At 44.1% G+C, this 16,837-nt stretch overlaps 1 protein-coding gene across 1 annotated transcript in view; it reads right to left on the bottom strand.

Moving 5' to 3' along the window:
* Positions 1-1,893: 1,893 nt before the first annotated feature.
* LOC108442620 (oxysterol-binding protein-related protein 7-like) overlaps positions 1,894-16,837 on the bottom strand; it is a 30,779-nt gene continuing 15,835 nt past the window's right edge. Inside the window, exons 11-22 of the mRNA XM_037535264.1 lie at positions 16,639-16,772; positions 15,420-15,512; positions 14,613-14,784; positions 12,420-12,709; positions 11,862-11,999; positions 11,217-11,280; positions 10,906-10,984; positions 8,383-8,527; positions 7,181-7,331; positions 5,079-5,205; positions 4,495-4,617; positions 1,894-2,977 (exon numbers count right to left, since the gene is read on the bottom strand). Coding sequence (XP_037391161.1) covers positions 2,869-2,977; positions 4,495-4,617; positions 5,079-5,205; positions 7,181-7,331; positions 8,383-8,527; positions 10,906-10,984; positions 11,217-11,280; positions 11,862-11,999; positions 12,420-12,709; positions 14,613-14,784; positions 15,420-15,512; positions 16,639-16,772 — 1,625 coding nt within the window. The 3' untranslated portion in view covers positions 1,894-2,868. The remainder of the gene's footprint in view (positions 2,978-4,494; positions 4,618-5,078; positions 5,206-7,180; positions 7,332-8,382; positions 8,528-10,905; positions 10,985-11,216; positions 11,281-11,861; positions 12,000-12,419; positions 12,710-14,612; positions 14,785-15,419; positions 15,513-16,638; positions 16,773-16,837) is intronic.

Here is a 16,837-nt window from a genome sequence, read left to right as displayed (position 1 = left end):
ACACTGACACTGAGGGTCTCGATGGGCCTGTTCTTAAAGGGGGAATCCACCAACTTTTTCTAAATTTACTGCATAACGGAGCCTTTGAGATGGAAACCGAGCAGTTCAGAGCGGTTTGGTGTTCTAGATAAAGTCAGAGTCAGAACTGTTCCCAGTGGTGGTGATAGGAACCAGACGTCCCCCTGGATGGCCGCGTTCACAGAGCCGCTCAGATCACTGAAACACCACAGGAACGAGGAACGTGAGAAAGCTGATGTCCCCTGTCGGCTTAAGAGGGATCATAAAGTTTGAGTCAAGCGTTTAATGATCAGACTTCTTATTCTTAAGAGCGAGTTTTATGAGTTCAGATCATAGTCGGTATCGTCTGCTCATAAATTCCGTATAAACCAGCCCTGAAAATCATCTCAGCCATTATAAAAATACATGAAAGGCCACCTTTACAATGAAAAGGCACACAGAAAGGGAAACACCACCTAATTTTACAACACTGTGCATAACAGTGTCAACTGCTCACAGTGGTGGTGATGGGAACCAGACGTCCCTCTAAAAGCTCCTACAGAAAGTTCCTACATGAACTGGGTCTGAATTCCCTGCCTGATGACTGAGCCTTGGGGCTTAAAATGAACCATTTCACACCAAACCAGCCTGAAGGACTGTTTACATCTCAAGGCCCGAATATTCAGAAATGTTCCAAATTTGGTGAGAGTCCCCTTTAAGCACAGATTTGATTGATTCTAGCTAATGAAATTGTTTAAAATACCAAAAACGTTTCTGTTCATGTTCCCTGGGACCCATTTCTCTAATATGGATCAAATGTTTGAAGGGGAACTCCACCAACGTTTCTAATATGAAATAATTCAGCGTGTAAGATGTAAACAAAGTGATTACTTTGGTGTGAAACGGTCCAGACGTCTTTACAGTGGTGGTGATGGGAACCAGGCGTCGCCATGACTACAACACAGATATAGACACTTTATTTACCATCCAGAACCACCAGAGAACCTACACGGGTCTTCTGAGTTCATATGGGAGGTTTTCCTCAGGGAGCCAATCACAGTTTACATCTCAAATACTGGAGTTATGCAGAACTTTTGATCAGTGGAGTTCCCCTTTAAGCAATAACATGAAGGATTTAGCGGGAAAGGCTCTCTCTGATGCCTTCAGCACAGCCAAGACCAGAGTTTGTATCCATAGTGCCGGGTTCTAGGCTGTTCTAAAGAGAACCGTGCACGCCTGAGGGAGCTCCAGTTGATTTAAGGCAGACGATTCTGAACAGCAGCTCATTCAGAAACAATACGCAGTTAATCTCTTACTGTCCAGGGCGTGACTTGGATTGTCCATCTGAATTTTCATGACCAAATCTAATTATTCAGTAACTACAATAAATGTAAATGTTCGTTTATTATTTATTCTATAAAATCTCCCCTCAAATGAGCAGAACGTGTGTTTTATGATCTCCAGGTATCACTATACGCTTATAATTCACTGCTGAAAGCCAAAAATCTGCGCCGCTCTTTGTGTTGTTCTCTAAAAGTGATGTTTCCAGAGCAGATCACTGAAGAGACGCCGTCTGTTTATAGTTTAGAACCCAGATTTGGGGAAAAACGGGTCGACTTTCAGTAGAAAAACAAACAAAGTTCAGCTTCTTTTATTATAAGGGTTTAAAATGACGTCACCGTCTATTAGACTGGAGAGAAGAGCTACAGCCTCACACGACGCCCAGCTTCTGAATGGAGCTTATGGAATATGAACGTTATGGAGAACACGACCAGGTGCGGTTTGGACCCACAGGTGGTCCCGAGGAGTTGAAGAGGTTACTGCCAGTCTTTATAGTAATCCGGATGTGTGGATGTAAGAAATGAATAGACAGTATTTTTTTTTTTTTTTGCCATTTTATTCATTTAAATACATATGATTACAAAAGGCGTTTATACAAGAGAGAGAGCCTCGACGGCCCCCCTTCACATTCTTCACTAAAATTACACACCGTTTCTCTTTTCCTGGGCACGCACAGCTGAAACATCAACACAAGCACGTCTTCATCATTCCAACTACCAGCAGCTACCAGATAAAAACAAAAAAATAAACAAAGCCAAGTAAAAGTGGCCGGAGGAAACGGACAGCAGACGAGGAACATTTACAAAACAAACAGTCATCCTGAGGAGGGAAAGGGCTCCAAGTGTTCAAACGTGCTAAAAATCATCATCATCATCATCATCATCATCATCATCATCATCATCACCACCTATAGACTTTAACTGAACACACATACACAGAAATGACTCGTATGAGTTATAGGCCCTTAGCGTGAACACCAATAACACTCACCCCCAAAAAACCCTTCTCCCCGTCACTCAGTCTCTGTCCCTCTGCTGATTAAAGAGATTAAAGTCCATCAAATCACATTAAAAAAACTTTTTAATTAAAAAAAAAAAAAAAAAAAAAGCTAAAACAGTCTTGGTTTAAAGAAAGTTACTTAAATCATCAGGTAGCTTCAGGCACCTTCACACCGACTGCAGCTCCAACCCGCTGGACAACGAGGACAAAGGCACACGAGGAGCATCAGAGCCGGAATCTAATCCAAACTAGCGTTCACCTGCTCCTCACCGGCACGGTCACCACGGAAACGGGCTCATTAATGTGCCAACGCAGCCCCCAACCCACCCTCCGCGGGGTCCAGTCCAGTCTAAGATGCCCGATTAATTGCTTTTTTAAAAAATTAAACTAGTTCTGTCTGGACTCTAAGACCTTTACGAGGTTATATAAAACCGATCGAGGGAAAGGATGTATATTTAGGTTTAAATGGAGAAAACAAAAAAAAAACCGTATATATAGCGCAACGCTGGTGAGTCCCTGATTGATCAGTTGTCACCATAAGTCCAGATTTGTGGTGTTTGCAAATCCAGGATTTTCCCTGATCTTCCAGTATGTGCCATTGCTCACCCACACCTCTCGCCCAGCGTCATCCTGAGTTTTCCTGAAGAAAGAAGAGAGGAAAATTGATTTCTGTGGGAATTTCGGAATTGTAGGAATTAATCAATATTCAATAAAATACTCATTTGGCCAAAGTGTAATATAATTACGTGTACAGTTTAATCTACATCTACAATAAATGGATGAACTAATGAATCTTTTCAGTAAACCACTAATACGACAAAGGGCACAAACTGAGCATGATGAGTTCCAGTGGTGGACAGTAACTGAGTAACTGAGTAAATGTAATGAGTTTCTGTACTTTAGTATTTTTGGTGTATCTGTACTGAAGTTTCTCCGTTCTGGGCGTTTTTTTCCTTTCACTCCACTACATTTCAGAGTCTAATATCCGACTTTTTCCTCCTACATTGAGAAATCTGTCGGTTTTTTGACTACGGAACAAACAATTTAATAATATTAAAATGTTTTATTCATGAATGTCCAGAGTAACCTGAAAAGAATCTAAAAGAGTTGACCGTCGAAATTACACACAAAAAGCCACCTCCACTGTGCTGAAGATGGTATATTTTGTCCAAACAGAACAATTTGGATGTTTAATTAATGTTTTTTTGTAGATTCAGTGACATTTTTATTGACGTTCCTTCACTTTTAGTAAGAACCACATTTGAAGTGAATTCAGAATCATTAGCCAACTGTGCAGCGATACACCTACAAGCATGCACACACACACACACACACACACACACACACACACACACACACACACACACACACACACAGGAGTGGTGAGCAGCCTTATCCACAGCACCCGGGAAGCAGTTGGGGGTTAGGTGTCTTGCTCAAGGACACCTCAGGGGATCGAACCGGCGGCTTTCCGGTCACAAGGCTGATTCCCTGACCTCCAGCCCACAGTCAGACGTCAGTCAGTCTTTCTAACCCTATCAAGATGAAGGCAAGTGAGTCGAGCTCACAGTGGCTCCTCTAAACGCTGCTGAAAGTCGTCTGCCTCGTTTGTGAGTCTCTCGCACTCCAGGTTTAATCTCTGAGTATCAGGCGCTGCTGGACTATTACAGCTGTTCAATCCATCAGCCATAGCGGAGAAGCTGCGGAGCCTCTTGGATTGCAGGCGGAGACGGCGGCGTTGAGTGAGGAGCGCTGTAGGTGGAGCACACGGAGAGCCGACTGGTCTCCATGCTAGATTAATAGCTTACAGCCAACCCCAAGAGACTGGCTTCTCCTTCTGCTTTGTTTTGCCCATTAACCCATTACAGTCTGATGTCACTCATTTGACCGTAAACTGGACTAATGGACCTCAGGCTACACGAGAGGAGAGAAAAACGGCAGGTTCTGCTCCGTTTGTTTATTTATCTGCAAACCAGTATTAACGTAATCACGAAACTAATACCTTAAAAAGAATTAACACCTGTAACAGGTATACAGAACTGGTATGTCGCCAACTAACAGTGGAGACTCTCCAGAAGATGAAAACACTCCGTGCAAAAACTTTATGCTTCCCAAAGAGAGGATAAAACCCTAAAATCACTGGGAGGCGAGCCTCACCTGAAGAAGCGAGGGATGTGCTCCTCTCCTCGTTTGGCCAGTTCCTTCCTCCGCTCCCTCTGCTTCTCCTCCACCTCGTCCTTCCGCTTATCGGCCTCGGCCACTTTACCCTCTTCAAGAAGCCTGAGATAGACACAAAATAAGAGCATGGATTCCAGTCTGTTGTGGGAACGGGTTCGAACATCTGAAGAAATCAGAAGCCCCTGTGAAAGTCTAAAGGATCATGAAGTGGAATATTCATCTTCAACACTCGCTTAATGTTCATAGAGGTGTCTTCCTTGGTACGAAGAGGGGGTCTTAAATGAGTTGACAGTTCTCATTAGAGGCACAAACTGAAACGCTTCCTGCCCACAGGTGGTTTAAACACCTGAATGGTCCGAGTGCTGACATCACAAAGAGGACAAAACGGGCGTGGCCTTTGGTTTTATTTCCCAAGTAGAGCTTTTATTTCTTCAGCTTTTTGCAGTGGGGAAAAATGGAAAGAACTAACCAGGTTTCTATTTAATATGGTAAATTATTAAAACACACAGGACGAGTCCTTTTTTCACGCAGGTGAGGGTTTTACAGGCTGTAAGGCGGCGTACCTCTGGTCTGGGCGGAATCGTGTGTCAGTAGGTGGCAGTAGAGGCCTCAGTTCAGGCGTCAGCTCATTCTGTTCTCTTGCGTATTGAGAGAATCCATAATACTCATAATGATCTTCAGGCTGAACATCTGAAAATTAAATCAACACAAATCACAAAATCATGGATTAGCAGAAGTTGAGCAGCGAGGAGCGGATCAGAACGCTGAAGGTTATGAAAGAGGTAAAAATCATCACAGAACAGTTTGGCAAAAAAAACTACCCATGAAGCAGAGCTCAAAATCTCTCTCTCACATAGTTTAACATCTGAAGATAATCGATCCAGGACCATCTGTTGAGTTGGACCAGGGTTAGGGTTGGGTTTAGGTTTAGGGTTGAGGCCAAGGTTAGGATTAGAGTCAGGATTAGAGTCAGGGTTAAAGAAAATGGTCAATTTAGTAGATATTTAGTTAAATGTAGCTTGAAAGTAAATTGTCTACAAAGTATCTAAAGCGGATGATCAACGTTACCGCTTTATTTCTTAGATCAGCTCAGTAATCAGATTTCTCAGTGCTGTGAACTTTTACTCTGATTTCTCTCGGGTGCGAAAACAGACGGCGGTACTGGAAATAAGCGAGCAGCGTCACGGAACACTTCTTGACAAAGTGAAGGATTTAAATATTCTTCATCTACTGTAGATGGTGTATGTTCATATTTTCATGTGTTTGGGGGAAAAAATAAAATAAAATAAAAAAAGATGCAGCATGAAGTTTGAGTTTTACATTACGTGCATGTAAACACTAAGATGGATTATTATTATTATTCTTATTGCATCTTTCATATATTAAAAATGCAGCTTCACAGTACAAAGTAAAACACAAGAAAAGATAAATCAAGAACAAAAACAAAATATAATAATAAATAGCAGAAAACTGATTTAACACCACAATTAAAAAGCACAGGATAAAAGTAAAAAAAGACCATCAAATAAATGCAACAAACAAGAACACAAAAGTAATAGTACAACACCAACACCACCACCAACACCACCACCACCACCACCAACACCACCACCAACTTAAACGCTAAAAGGAAATAAGTTTTTAAAAACATTTACGGAGTCTGACGGATGTTTATTGGTAATGTGTGCATAAAAACGAGAGGCAGCGTTTAAGCTTCATACGTGGAATAAGGAGCAGGCTGGCCCTGGATGAACTTAAAGCTCGGTCAGGAACAGAATCAGACAGGAAATGTATGAAGGTGTTTAAAAATTAAGAGATTTAAAAACTAATAGTAAAGAATGAAAAGAGTCTAATCTAAAGAACGGACCAACGTGTGGAGCACAGCTAGAAACGGTACTGGCGATCCTGACGTCTGAGTTCAGGCCATGTTATAGAGAACAGTGTCATATGGCCAACAGTGACCAAGACCAACCAATGCTAAAACTAAAGAGGCAAAAACTCGGACACTAAACGCGTGTTGGCCGACCGACCACACTCCAGGTCAGAGGAGGGAAACTGGGTTGTGGATGTAATGAATCCAGGCAGAATGGAAGAGAGGTTTACACGTATGGGTTCGACCAGGGGTGTCTAATCTTATCCGCAGAGGCCCAGTGTGGCTGCAGGTTTTCACTCCAGCATAGCAGATCACCTGATCCAATACTTGAAGATGGAGAAGGACTGATTAAAGGTGTGGAGTCATCTGTGCTCCACGTGAACTTATTCAGAGAGAAAACCTGCCGCCACCTGGCGGATAAGGCCTTATAATTAAGTGATTAAGATTAAGTGACCCTTATTCGTCCCACATCGGGGAAATTTCACCTCTGCATTCAACCCATCCGTGAAGTGAAACACCACATACACTCTAGTGAGCACACACGGGGGCAGTGAGCACACTTGCCCGGAGCGGTGGGCAGCCCTATCCACAGCACCCGGGGAGCAGTTGGGGGTTAGGTGTCTTGCTCAAGGACACCTCAGTCATGTGCTGTCGGCTCTGGGGATCGAACCAGCGACCTTCCGGTCACGAGGCTGGTTCTCTAACCTCCAGCCCACGACTGCCCCTAATTAGCACAAATGTTTAAAACTACAGCGCCGTATTGAAGGAGTTGGTGATTAAACTGTTACTCACTGGGCTTCCAGATGCACTGTGGATTGGGCAGAGTGTCGCAGAAGATGCCTTCGTGCCATGAACCTCCAAACCGGTGCACCACAGTGCCAGCCTTGTCCAGGACCACCCCCTGCACTTCATTCTTGCTGCTCTCCCCACCACCATAACGGGACTGCACAGAGATAAACACGGAAATGATCAGACACTTCAGATTCAGAGGAAAAGTCTCCACGAGTGACCATACACACATTTGCTTGGGTCATAATGGCTCACGCGGGGTCCACTTAGAACATGCGTGTGGTTTTATGTGCTAAAAACAAATTTATGACCATCCCACTGACCAAACTCTCTCAGTATTAAACAGGCTTTACGACTAATGTATGTAAATGAGCTCTGTTCTTATTGGCTGTACCTCATTTAAATTGCACTCGGAGCTAAAACACTCCTTATAACGTCAGCGTGAAGGGGTGGAAATAAACTGCTGTAGGCTGAGTAGGTAGATATAGGCAAATGTGTTGTCACCTCATAGAACCAAATTCAAAAGCTGCTTGGAAACTTTTCCACAAAACTACAACAGTTTCGTGCAAAACGTCTCTCAACGTTCAACTTCTTATGAGGCTGAAGTCGCTTCTCACTCGCCAGCTTCTGGTTTGAATTTTCCCGTTTCGCCTTAAATAGTGCCTGAGATGCCAGAATGTATTGCTGCACCATATAAGGTGGAACGGGACGGTTAGACCAAGAATCTGGGAGAATTTGAAGCGACTTCAGCTTCGCGACTTTTCAGTGTTTCAGTTTCTCGTTGCAGACTAAAGGTATCAGGAAACCAGCTGGACTGATTATAAACACTAATAAAGTCCATTCATGTCCAGATTATCGATGTCCGTCTTAAATCTCTCTCTTTGCCATTTCGTAGCTACTAGCTGGGCGAGACTGTTGTCTGTGTTGCTATGGTGACCAGCCGTCTGCTCTGATCTTCAGGGTTAAAGGGTGAATCAGCAGTTCTACATTAACTCCAGCGTTTCAGACCATTTACTGTTAAACTGTGTTATTTTATTATTACCTACTGATCAGATTCAGCTGTGGCCCCTGCTTTAGGAGCAGTAGTATTCTGACCGTGTTCAGTCTTTAAAGTTAATGACGTGCCGTTTAACCAACACGCTCCGTATGCAGACTGTGGGAGTGAATGCGATGAATCTTTGCTGGGGTCGGAAGCAGAATCCCACCTTGAGGAAGGTCATTTTGCAGGTGCAGATGTCGTTCTTCAGGTTTCGGATCACGACGTCTCCGTAATGTTCCAGCCACCGCTGCTGACTGAACACGCTGTGGATGCAGGTCACCGCCTTATTCCACTCATAATGATCTCCGTACCTGCAGGACAACAAAGCCGGACTCAACATCAGACATTTAAACACTGAAAGAGGCTTTTACAGCTCATCTGACAGCGGACAGAAAGAACGGTTCCGTTTCTCAGAACCGTTAAAAAAGAGGTAATCAGCGACGATCGTAAATCAGGGACAATGACACATGACGGTACACGTTCTGTGAACACGCACAGAAACCAGAAAATAGAACCGAAAAGTGATCCAGAACAAAATGAAGACTGATTGCGCAGCTTGGGCAGTGGCTAGGGTGTTGCCAAAAAGTATCATGGGATTTTAGTTAGTTGCAAATGTAAGGGGTTGCTATGGTATCCCAGGTGGTTGCAAGGACATTGCTAGGTGGCTGCAATAGTTCCCCACATGGTTAATAGGGTGCTGCTAATGGATCTGTAAGAGGAGTTGGGTGCACGAGAGAGAGAGAGAGAGAGAGAGAGAGAGAGAGAGAGAGAGAGAGAGAGAGAGAGAGAGAGAGAGAGAGAGAGAGAGAGAGAGAGAGAGAGAGAGAGAGAGAGAGACAGAGAGAGACAGAGAGAGACAGAGAGAGACAGAGAGAGAGACAGAGACAGAGAGACAGAGAGAGAGAGAGAGAGAGAGAGAGAGAGAGAGAGAGAGAGAGAGAGAGAGAGAGAGAGAGAGAGAGAGAGAGAGAGACAGAGAGAGAGAGAGAGAGAGAGAGAGAGAGAGAGAGAGACAGAGAGAGAGAGAGACAGAGAGAGAGAGAGAGAGAGAGACAGAGAGAGAGAGACAGAGAGAGAGAGACAGAGAGAGAGAGAGAGAGAGAGAGAGAGAGAGAGAGAGAGAGAGAGAGAGAGAGAGAGAGAGAGAGAGAGAGACAGACAGACAGAGAGAGAGAGAGAGAGAGAGAGAGAGAGAGAGAGAGAGAGAGAGAGAGAGAGAGAGAGACAGAGAGAGAGACAGAGACAGAGACAGAGAGAGAGAGAGACAGAGACAGAGACAGAGACAGAGACAGAGACAGAGACAGAGACAGAGACAGAGAGAGAGAGAGACAGAGAGAGAGACAGAGACAGAGACAGAGACAGAGACAGAGACAGAGACAGAGAGAGAGAGAGAGAGAGAGAGAGAGAGAGAGAGAGAGAGAGAGAGAGAGAGAGAGAGAGAGAGAGAGAGAGAGAGAGAGAGAGAGAGAGAGAGAGAGAGAGAGAGAGAGAGAGAGAGAGGTTATGGAGGCCCAGGATGCTTCGATAGCGGCCTTAAGCTCATCCAGAGTGTTGGGTCTTGCGTCTCTCAACTTTCTCTTCACAATATCTCACAGATTCTCTATGGGGTTCAGGTCAGGAGAGTTGGCAGGCCAACTGAGCACAGTAATACCATGGTCAGTAAACCATTTACCAGTGGTTTTAGCACTGTGAGCAGGTGCCAGGTCGTGCTGAAAAATCTTCATCTCCATAAAGCTTTTCAGCAGATGGAAGCATGAAGTGCTCCAAAATCTCCTGATAGCTAGCTGCATTGACCCTGCCCTTGATAAAACACAGTGGACCAACACCAGCAGCTGACATGGCACCCCAGACCATCACTGACTGTGGGTACTTGACACTGGACTTCAGGCATTTTGGCATTTCCTTCTCCCCAGTCTTCCTCCAGACTCTGGCACCTGGATTTCCGAATGACATGCAAAATTTGCTTTCATCCGAAAAAAGTACTTTGGACCACTGAGCAACAGTCCAGTGCTGCTTCTCTGTAGCCCATTTCCTGCACACGCCTGTGCACGGTGGCTCTGGATGTTTCTACTCCAGACTCAGTCCACCGTTTCCACAGGTCCCCCAAGGTCTGGAATCGGCCCTTCTCCACAATCTTCCTCAGGGACCGGTCACCTCTTCTCGTTGTGCAGCGTTTTCTGCCACACTTTTTCCTTCCCACAGACTTCCCACTGAGGTGCCTTGATGCAGGAACAGCCTATTCGTTCAGAAATTTCTTTGTGTCTTACCCTCTTGCTTGAGGGTGTCAATGATGGCCTTCTGGACAGCAGTCAGGTCGGCAGTCTTACCCATGATTGCGGTTTTGAGTAATGAACCAGGCTGGGAGTTTTTAAAAGCCTCAGGAATCTTTTGCAGGTGTTTAGAGTTAATTCGTTGATTCAGATGATTAGGCTAATAGCTCGTTTACAGAACCTTTTCATGATATGCTAATTTTGTGAGATAGGAATTTTGGGTTTTCATGAGCTGTATGCCAAAATCATCAGTATTAAAACAATAAGACCTGAAATATTTCAGTTGGTGTGCAATGAATCTAAAATATATGAAAGTTTAATTTTTATCATTACATTATGGAAAAGAATGAACATTATCACAATATGCTGATTTTTTGAGTAGGACCTGTATATAAAAATAAAACAAACAATCTTCTCACCTGGGCAGAGTGACGTTCACCATCCCTGTGGAGACGATCTCCACCGACTTCCCCCAGAACTTATTCTTCCATCTCTGATCTGCAGGGAAGTAAAAGGGGGAAAACACACCGAACATTTATTTACACACTTTTCAGCACATTTATCTGGTTTACAGTACGGTGGGGGATCTTTACACTTCCGAAATGATGTTCACGCTCACAGCTCCTTTACAGTGGGAGGGTTTAAAGAACCACCAACAGTGCTTCTGCTGCAGCGCTGCTCTTTAGAACCTTTTCGGTACCTTAGAACAAAATCTCAGTGGAAGTCTTACCTTGCCAAAATGTGAAGTTCTCAGATTCAGCATGGCAGGCAGAAACCGGAGGGTGGTGGCTCACCTACAAATAAATAAATAAATAAATAAATATTACTGGGTCTATGCAGCAACAGTACATCTTCACTGTATAAACTGTGCTACAGTTCAATACAATAAGCTTAACATATGATGTACGGAGCTTGTAGACACTGCATGTTTCATAATAAGGTGAGCAGAATTTGTCCGGTTTAACTGGATTTAGTGCTGAATTAAACACTGAATGAAAATCCGTTTTAAAATGTAAAAATTGCGTTCCAACTGATCAGATATAAATAAATAAACGCTGTGATGTCGTGTACTGTGAAAACTTTCTGAAGTACTGCGATATTATATTTCGGCTACATTGCCCACCTCTAATAATTACATTACCATGACGAATGGGGCGAAAACGAAGCTGTAAAGTTAGACACTGAAAAACAAACGTCACCACAAACGGTTTAATGATCAGCGCCTCATCGCACAGACGTCTCCATACGTGGCGTGCAGTCAGTCACGAGGGAGAACGGTTAAAACTTGGAACCGAACGACGTGACTGAAATAAACCGTCTGCAGAGCCGTCAGGAACGGACCACCGCGCCGCTGTCTGAAGAGCCGTGTCCGTACCTGCTCAGCCACGTAGCGGAAGCCGCGGTCCTCTCGGACGCTCTCGTACGTTTCTCCCAGAACCGGGTTAAAGGGCTTATAGCGGTTCCTCCAGGAAGCCCAGGCGTAACCGGAGATGGAGAACACGGCAACATAAACCTGCAGAGCAGACAGATGAGAACAGGAACGCCTCAGTGCTGCACTCAACGTTCTTCAGTAAAGAAATAGACAGAACCATGACCACTCAAAAGAACCCTTTGCATGACTAAAAGGTTCTTTGCACTGTAAAATGGTTCTTCAGATTGATTGAGAATGTGCTGTAGACGGCTCTACATAGAACCTTTCTGAAAAGGGTTCTATACTGCCCCAAAAAGGGTTCTAAGCTTGACACTAACAATAGAAGAACCCTTTTTAAAAAAAAGTTGTATATAGAACCATCTACAGCACAATTCTCCAATCTCATTTGACTTGTGGAGCCCAAGTGTGTTTATCCAGGTGTGCCTTTAATAAACAAACAAACAAACAAACAAACAAACAAACAAACAAACAAACAAATAAATAAATAAATAAATAAGTTACCATCCTCTGGTAGGGGTCGTCCGTGTGGTTCGCGATGTCCAGCAGCTCTGGGTACTCCAACTCCTCGCTGACCCGCTGCAGGAAGTTGAGGGGCTCGTTGAGGGCGACGGGCATGGACACGCGGGACAGGTCCTTCCCGATGTTGTTGTAGAGGATGCTGAGGATGCCGATGTGGCTGTTATCAGTGCAGCGACCAGGCAGGACCGTCCGGCGGCCCGTTTCCTTCGGTGCGGCGGAGGGAACGTCATGGGCGTTGGACACGCTCGCCCTGTACTGCCGACTGAGCGCAGCTGCAATGGACAGAGAGGTAGTGGTGAGAGAGGCTGACGAACCACATCTGCATCTTTTAGCGTACTTCGCAGGACTGCACAGAAATGATGGTTTTGGGCTTCGTCTAAAACAAATCAGTCATCAGTTAGACGACTCTAATAAAGTCCTTCATATATGTGTTTAAAATAAATAAATAAATAAATAAATAAATAAATAAAACCCAAAAATTCTGAATCATGTTATTTGCGATTCACTCAATCATTTCTAAGGAACAATAACTGAATAAACTGTACGGAGCTCTGAAAAAACAAGCCACCCCAAGAACTACACCCAGCAAATCCGCCACAACGTTCACACCAAGATCACTTCTTCCAGATCTTGTTAAATTTGCTCATGGTTTTTTTGGGCTTCTCTCTCCTGCCATTATACTACTGTGTAAATCAGGTCTTTCAGATTTTTGTATTAAAACAAAACAAACAAGCAAAAATTCTGACTCATGTAATTCAACCAAACTGTGATTCACTGAATCACTTCTAAAGAATCATAATCGAATAAAATTGTTTATGGAGCTCTGGAATCCTTTAAAACCAATCATTACAGCAACCATCACCAAAACCACCACAGCAGTCACGTGACTCTGCCCGAGCCCCTAAGGTGGTGTCCAGATCATGGACTCTAGAGCTGGGTATTCATCATCATCATAATAAGCAGTCACAATATATCACTACATGCTTTTCACAGTGCGTCACGGGCATCATCAGTAAAATCCCACCTGTACGTTTCCTTACAGAGACCATCACTGCACTACAATCCCCAGCATGCACTGTGATGTAATGGCCCTGTGACCAGAAGGTCGCCGGTTTGATCCCCAGAGCCAACAGTACACGACTGAGGTGTCCTTGATCAAGACACCTAACCCCCAACTGCTCCCCGGGCACCGCGGATAGGGCTGCCCACCGCTCCGGGCAAGTGTGCTCACTGCCCCCTAGTGTGTGTGTTCACTAGTGTGAATGTGGTGTTTCACTGCACGGATGGGTTAAATGAGGAGGTGAACTTTCCCCGTTTGTGGGATTAATAAAGTATCACTTAATTCACTTAATGTGCCCACCCAGCCCCTCCCCCTACAGCAATCTATGGGACAGCAGTTACACCTCAATTCCACATCAGTCCTATCAACACACACACCAGCTGTATTTCAACCAACATAAACACTACAAATATTCAGCAGCTCAGACGTTTATCAGAATTAATGAACTGAAAGAAACGATGGCAGGCAGTCCTCATCAACTCCATCAAACGCACAGGGACATTTAAAAAGACCCACCACCTGAGGACATTTACAGACGTCTAACCGTTCTCTGAAGCCAATGCAGCACATCTGGGTTTTTTTTTTTAATATTACACACACACATACATAATATATACATATATATAAATAAATAAAATATATAGTGATTTTCTGGATGTTGTGTGTTTGTTTACCCATCTCCAAGCCTCTCCTCCTCGAGGAAGCCCAGTATTATATGTAGTTAAAAAGCAGCTCCTGGTTTGACCAATCAGTGCTCAGTAATTTGAGCTCATGATGTAATTGATGATATTAACGAGTCTCTGTGGCGGCTGTGAAGGTGTCAAGGAAAAATATGGACCCAAGAAATTCTTGTTACTTTTTATTGTTTTTCTGTTTATTTGAATTATGAATACGACTTTATTCTAATGTATATTGTGATAAACTCACTGCTGAGGTCAAAAGTTTAAACATTCGCTTAGACGCCTAAAACCTTCACACACTGTGTGTGTGTGTGTGTGTGTGTGTGTGTGTGTGTGTGTGTATATAAACCAGTGGGCTAGAGAATGCGTTAAGTTTTTAGATATGTTCCTTACAGCATATGCTTTGCTTAGATCATTAAAGCGTTAATGTAGTACCGTGTCCCTCCTCGGGTTCCGAGTTGCTGGTGGTGACGTCGCTCAGGCCGGACTCGTCAGAAGTCTCGTTTTCAGACAAGTTCTCAGACACGATCACCTCAGTGGCGTCAAAATACTCAGCCATGGACTCGGCCAGAGAGAGCCTGCTGCGGGTCTCAGTGGGGCTCTGGGGCTGCGAGGGGGAAATAAGACGGTTTACATAATCAGGATTCACTGCATCCGTCTCATCTGCTCAACTTAAGCCTACAGAAAGACTCCCACTTCTACAGCAGGGAACTTCGTTACAGCTGCATTCCTGGACAAAACGAGCTTCATCAGAACGGATTTACTCTCAATATCGGAAAAAACACGTTAAGGGTTAGTTTGTCATCGAGCAGCTTCACGCCGAGACTCTGCACGTTTATAAATGTGTGTGACGAGGAGGTTTTACCTAAATAACGATATAAATAACTATATAAACGCCCATTTTAGGGCAGAGCCTGGCCTCATTCCCAAAGCAGCCTTAACACTTTGAATGAGGAATTATTTTAATATCTCTGAAAGGCTCTGCAGGGTTTGCCACTGTTCAGTCCATATTCCTTTATTTTTTAATCTCTTTATAGTCATAATAAATCGCTACCTTACGCAGTTATGAACATAATTCTCAGTGCCGGCCTTTCTGTGACCGTTATCCCCTAAACCGCCCTGTTCAGGCTTCAGTGCATCATTAGCACTAACAGCTCTCTGAGCGAGGCGTCTTTAGTCGTTTGTTTGTTTGTTTGTTTGTTTGTTTATTTTAAACAGACTGTGTGTGTTTGAGAGGCTCACCTGGTCCTGCCGGACGGTGCAGAAGGACTCCTCAGTGGAATCGGAGGACAGGGACAGCGAGTGGACTTTAGTCAGACGGGACTGCACCTCCAGCTACGGGGAGACAAAACCAGACGATTAATAAACGCTGCCGCGCCGCGCGAGTCGCGCCGGGAGAGCGGCAGGTGCCCGAGAGACAGTCAGGCGCTTCAACCTCGCCCACCGCACAGGTTAGAACCAAGGACTAAAACCAGCCACGGTTCCTAACCTGGGTTTGCCTGTGGGGTTAAGGTTGGAACAAAACCTCACATCTCCAAATCAGCAACTTTTCAGGAGAAGATGAAAATTCCCAACTTAGAATGGAACTTACTGCTAAAATATTTTTTAATGAATACATTAATTTGAGCATTTCTATTGGTCCATTTATCATGACTGTCACACCATGCAAAAGGGCAGCTGGTGTTTACAAATTGTTTAAATAAATAAATAAATAAATAAACCCACACAACACAAACACAGCATGTAGTGCGCACACATAGTGAGCACAACTTTCAAAAAGAGGAGGGGAATAAAAACCTATTTACTTACATGTGATAAACGGTGTGCAGGCATGATATCTACACTAAACTGCTTTATTTAATATTAAAATATTTGCCTTAAATAATGGAAGAGACACTATATACATGTGTGTATTAATGTGCTTGTCTTGCTATCCTTATAAGGACTACAAGTCCCCACAAATACAGGACTCTTGGTTCTCTTTTTATTTTAAACCACCAATTTTTATTCTTTAGGGAAAAATTTGGACTCTAAGGCTCAGGAGTAGATATGGTGTTACTTGGCTACAGTAATAAACAAAATCAGAAGAGTTCAACTGAGGTCCTCAATAGGAACATAAGGCATGTGTATATATATATAGGCCAGATGTTTGGATTTGACTGCCACTCAAACATCTGACCCAACATGTTTATTGATTTTACAGCATTTGTATCTCTACACAAAACTACCACCACCACCAGCACCAGCACCGTAACGCTAATGCAGGTAGATTTAGATCTGATGAATACATTTTATTAACGGATTTTGTAACAAAAGCAGGTGCAGGTCAGCCCACAATTCCTGTATCGGTGCATCCCTGGAAAATCTTACATTTGCGAGGAAAAATGGGCTCAATATTTGTTCAATTCAGACTGACGCACAGATGCAATCGTACATTCTCTAGTGGTCATGTGAGCGTTACCTCTGACAGCGTTGTGCACAGCGTGGCCAGCTGGTCAGTGGTGGACTGGCGGAGGTCCGGTGCGGTCCAGGCCTGCCGGAGCCGCTCCCGCTCCAGAGACAACACCTCATGGACGCTCTTCAGAGACGCATGGACTGAAACGGCAGACAGAGCAGAGCCTCATTACCCCGCAGCACTGGAGGAGAACGGACACGTACAG

Source organism: Pygocentrus nattereri, chromosome 27 (assembly GCF_015220715.1).
Source record: "Pygocentrus nattereri isolate fPygNat1 chromosome 27, fPygNat1.pri, whole genome shotgun sequence".
NCBI classification, from domain to species: Eukaryota; Metazoa; Chordata; class Actinopteri; order Characiformes; family Serrasalmidae; genus Pygocentrus; species Pygocentrus nattereri.
This window is presented reverse-complemented; position numbering and strand designations above follow the sequence as displayed.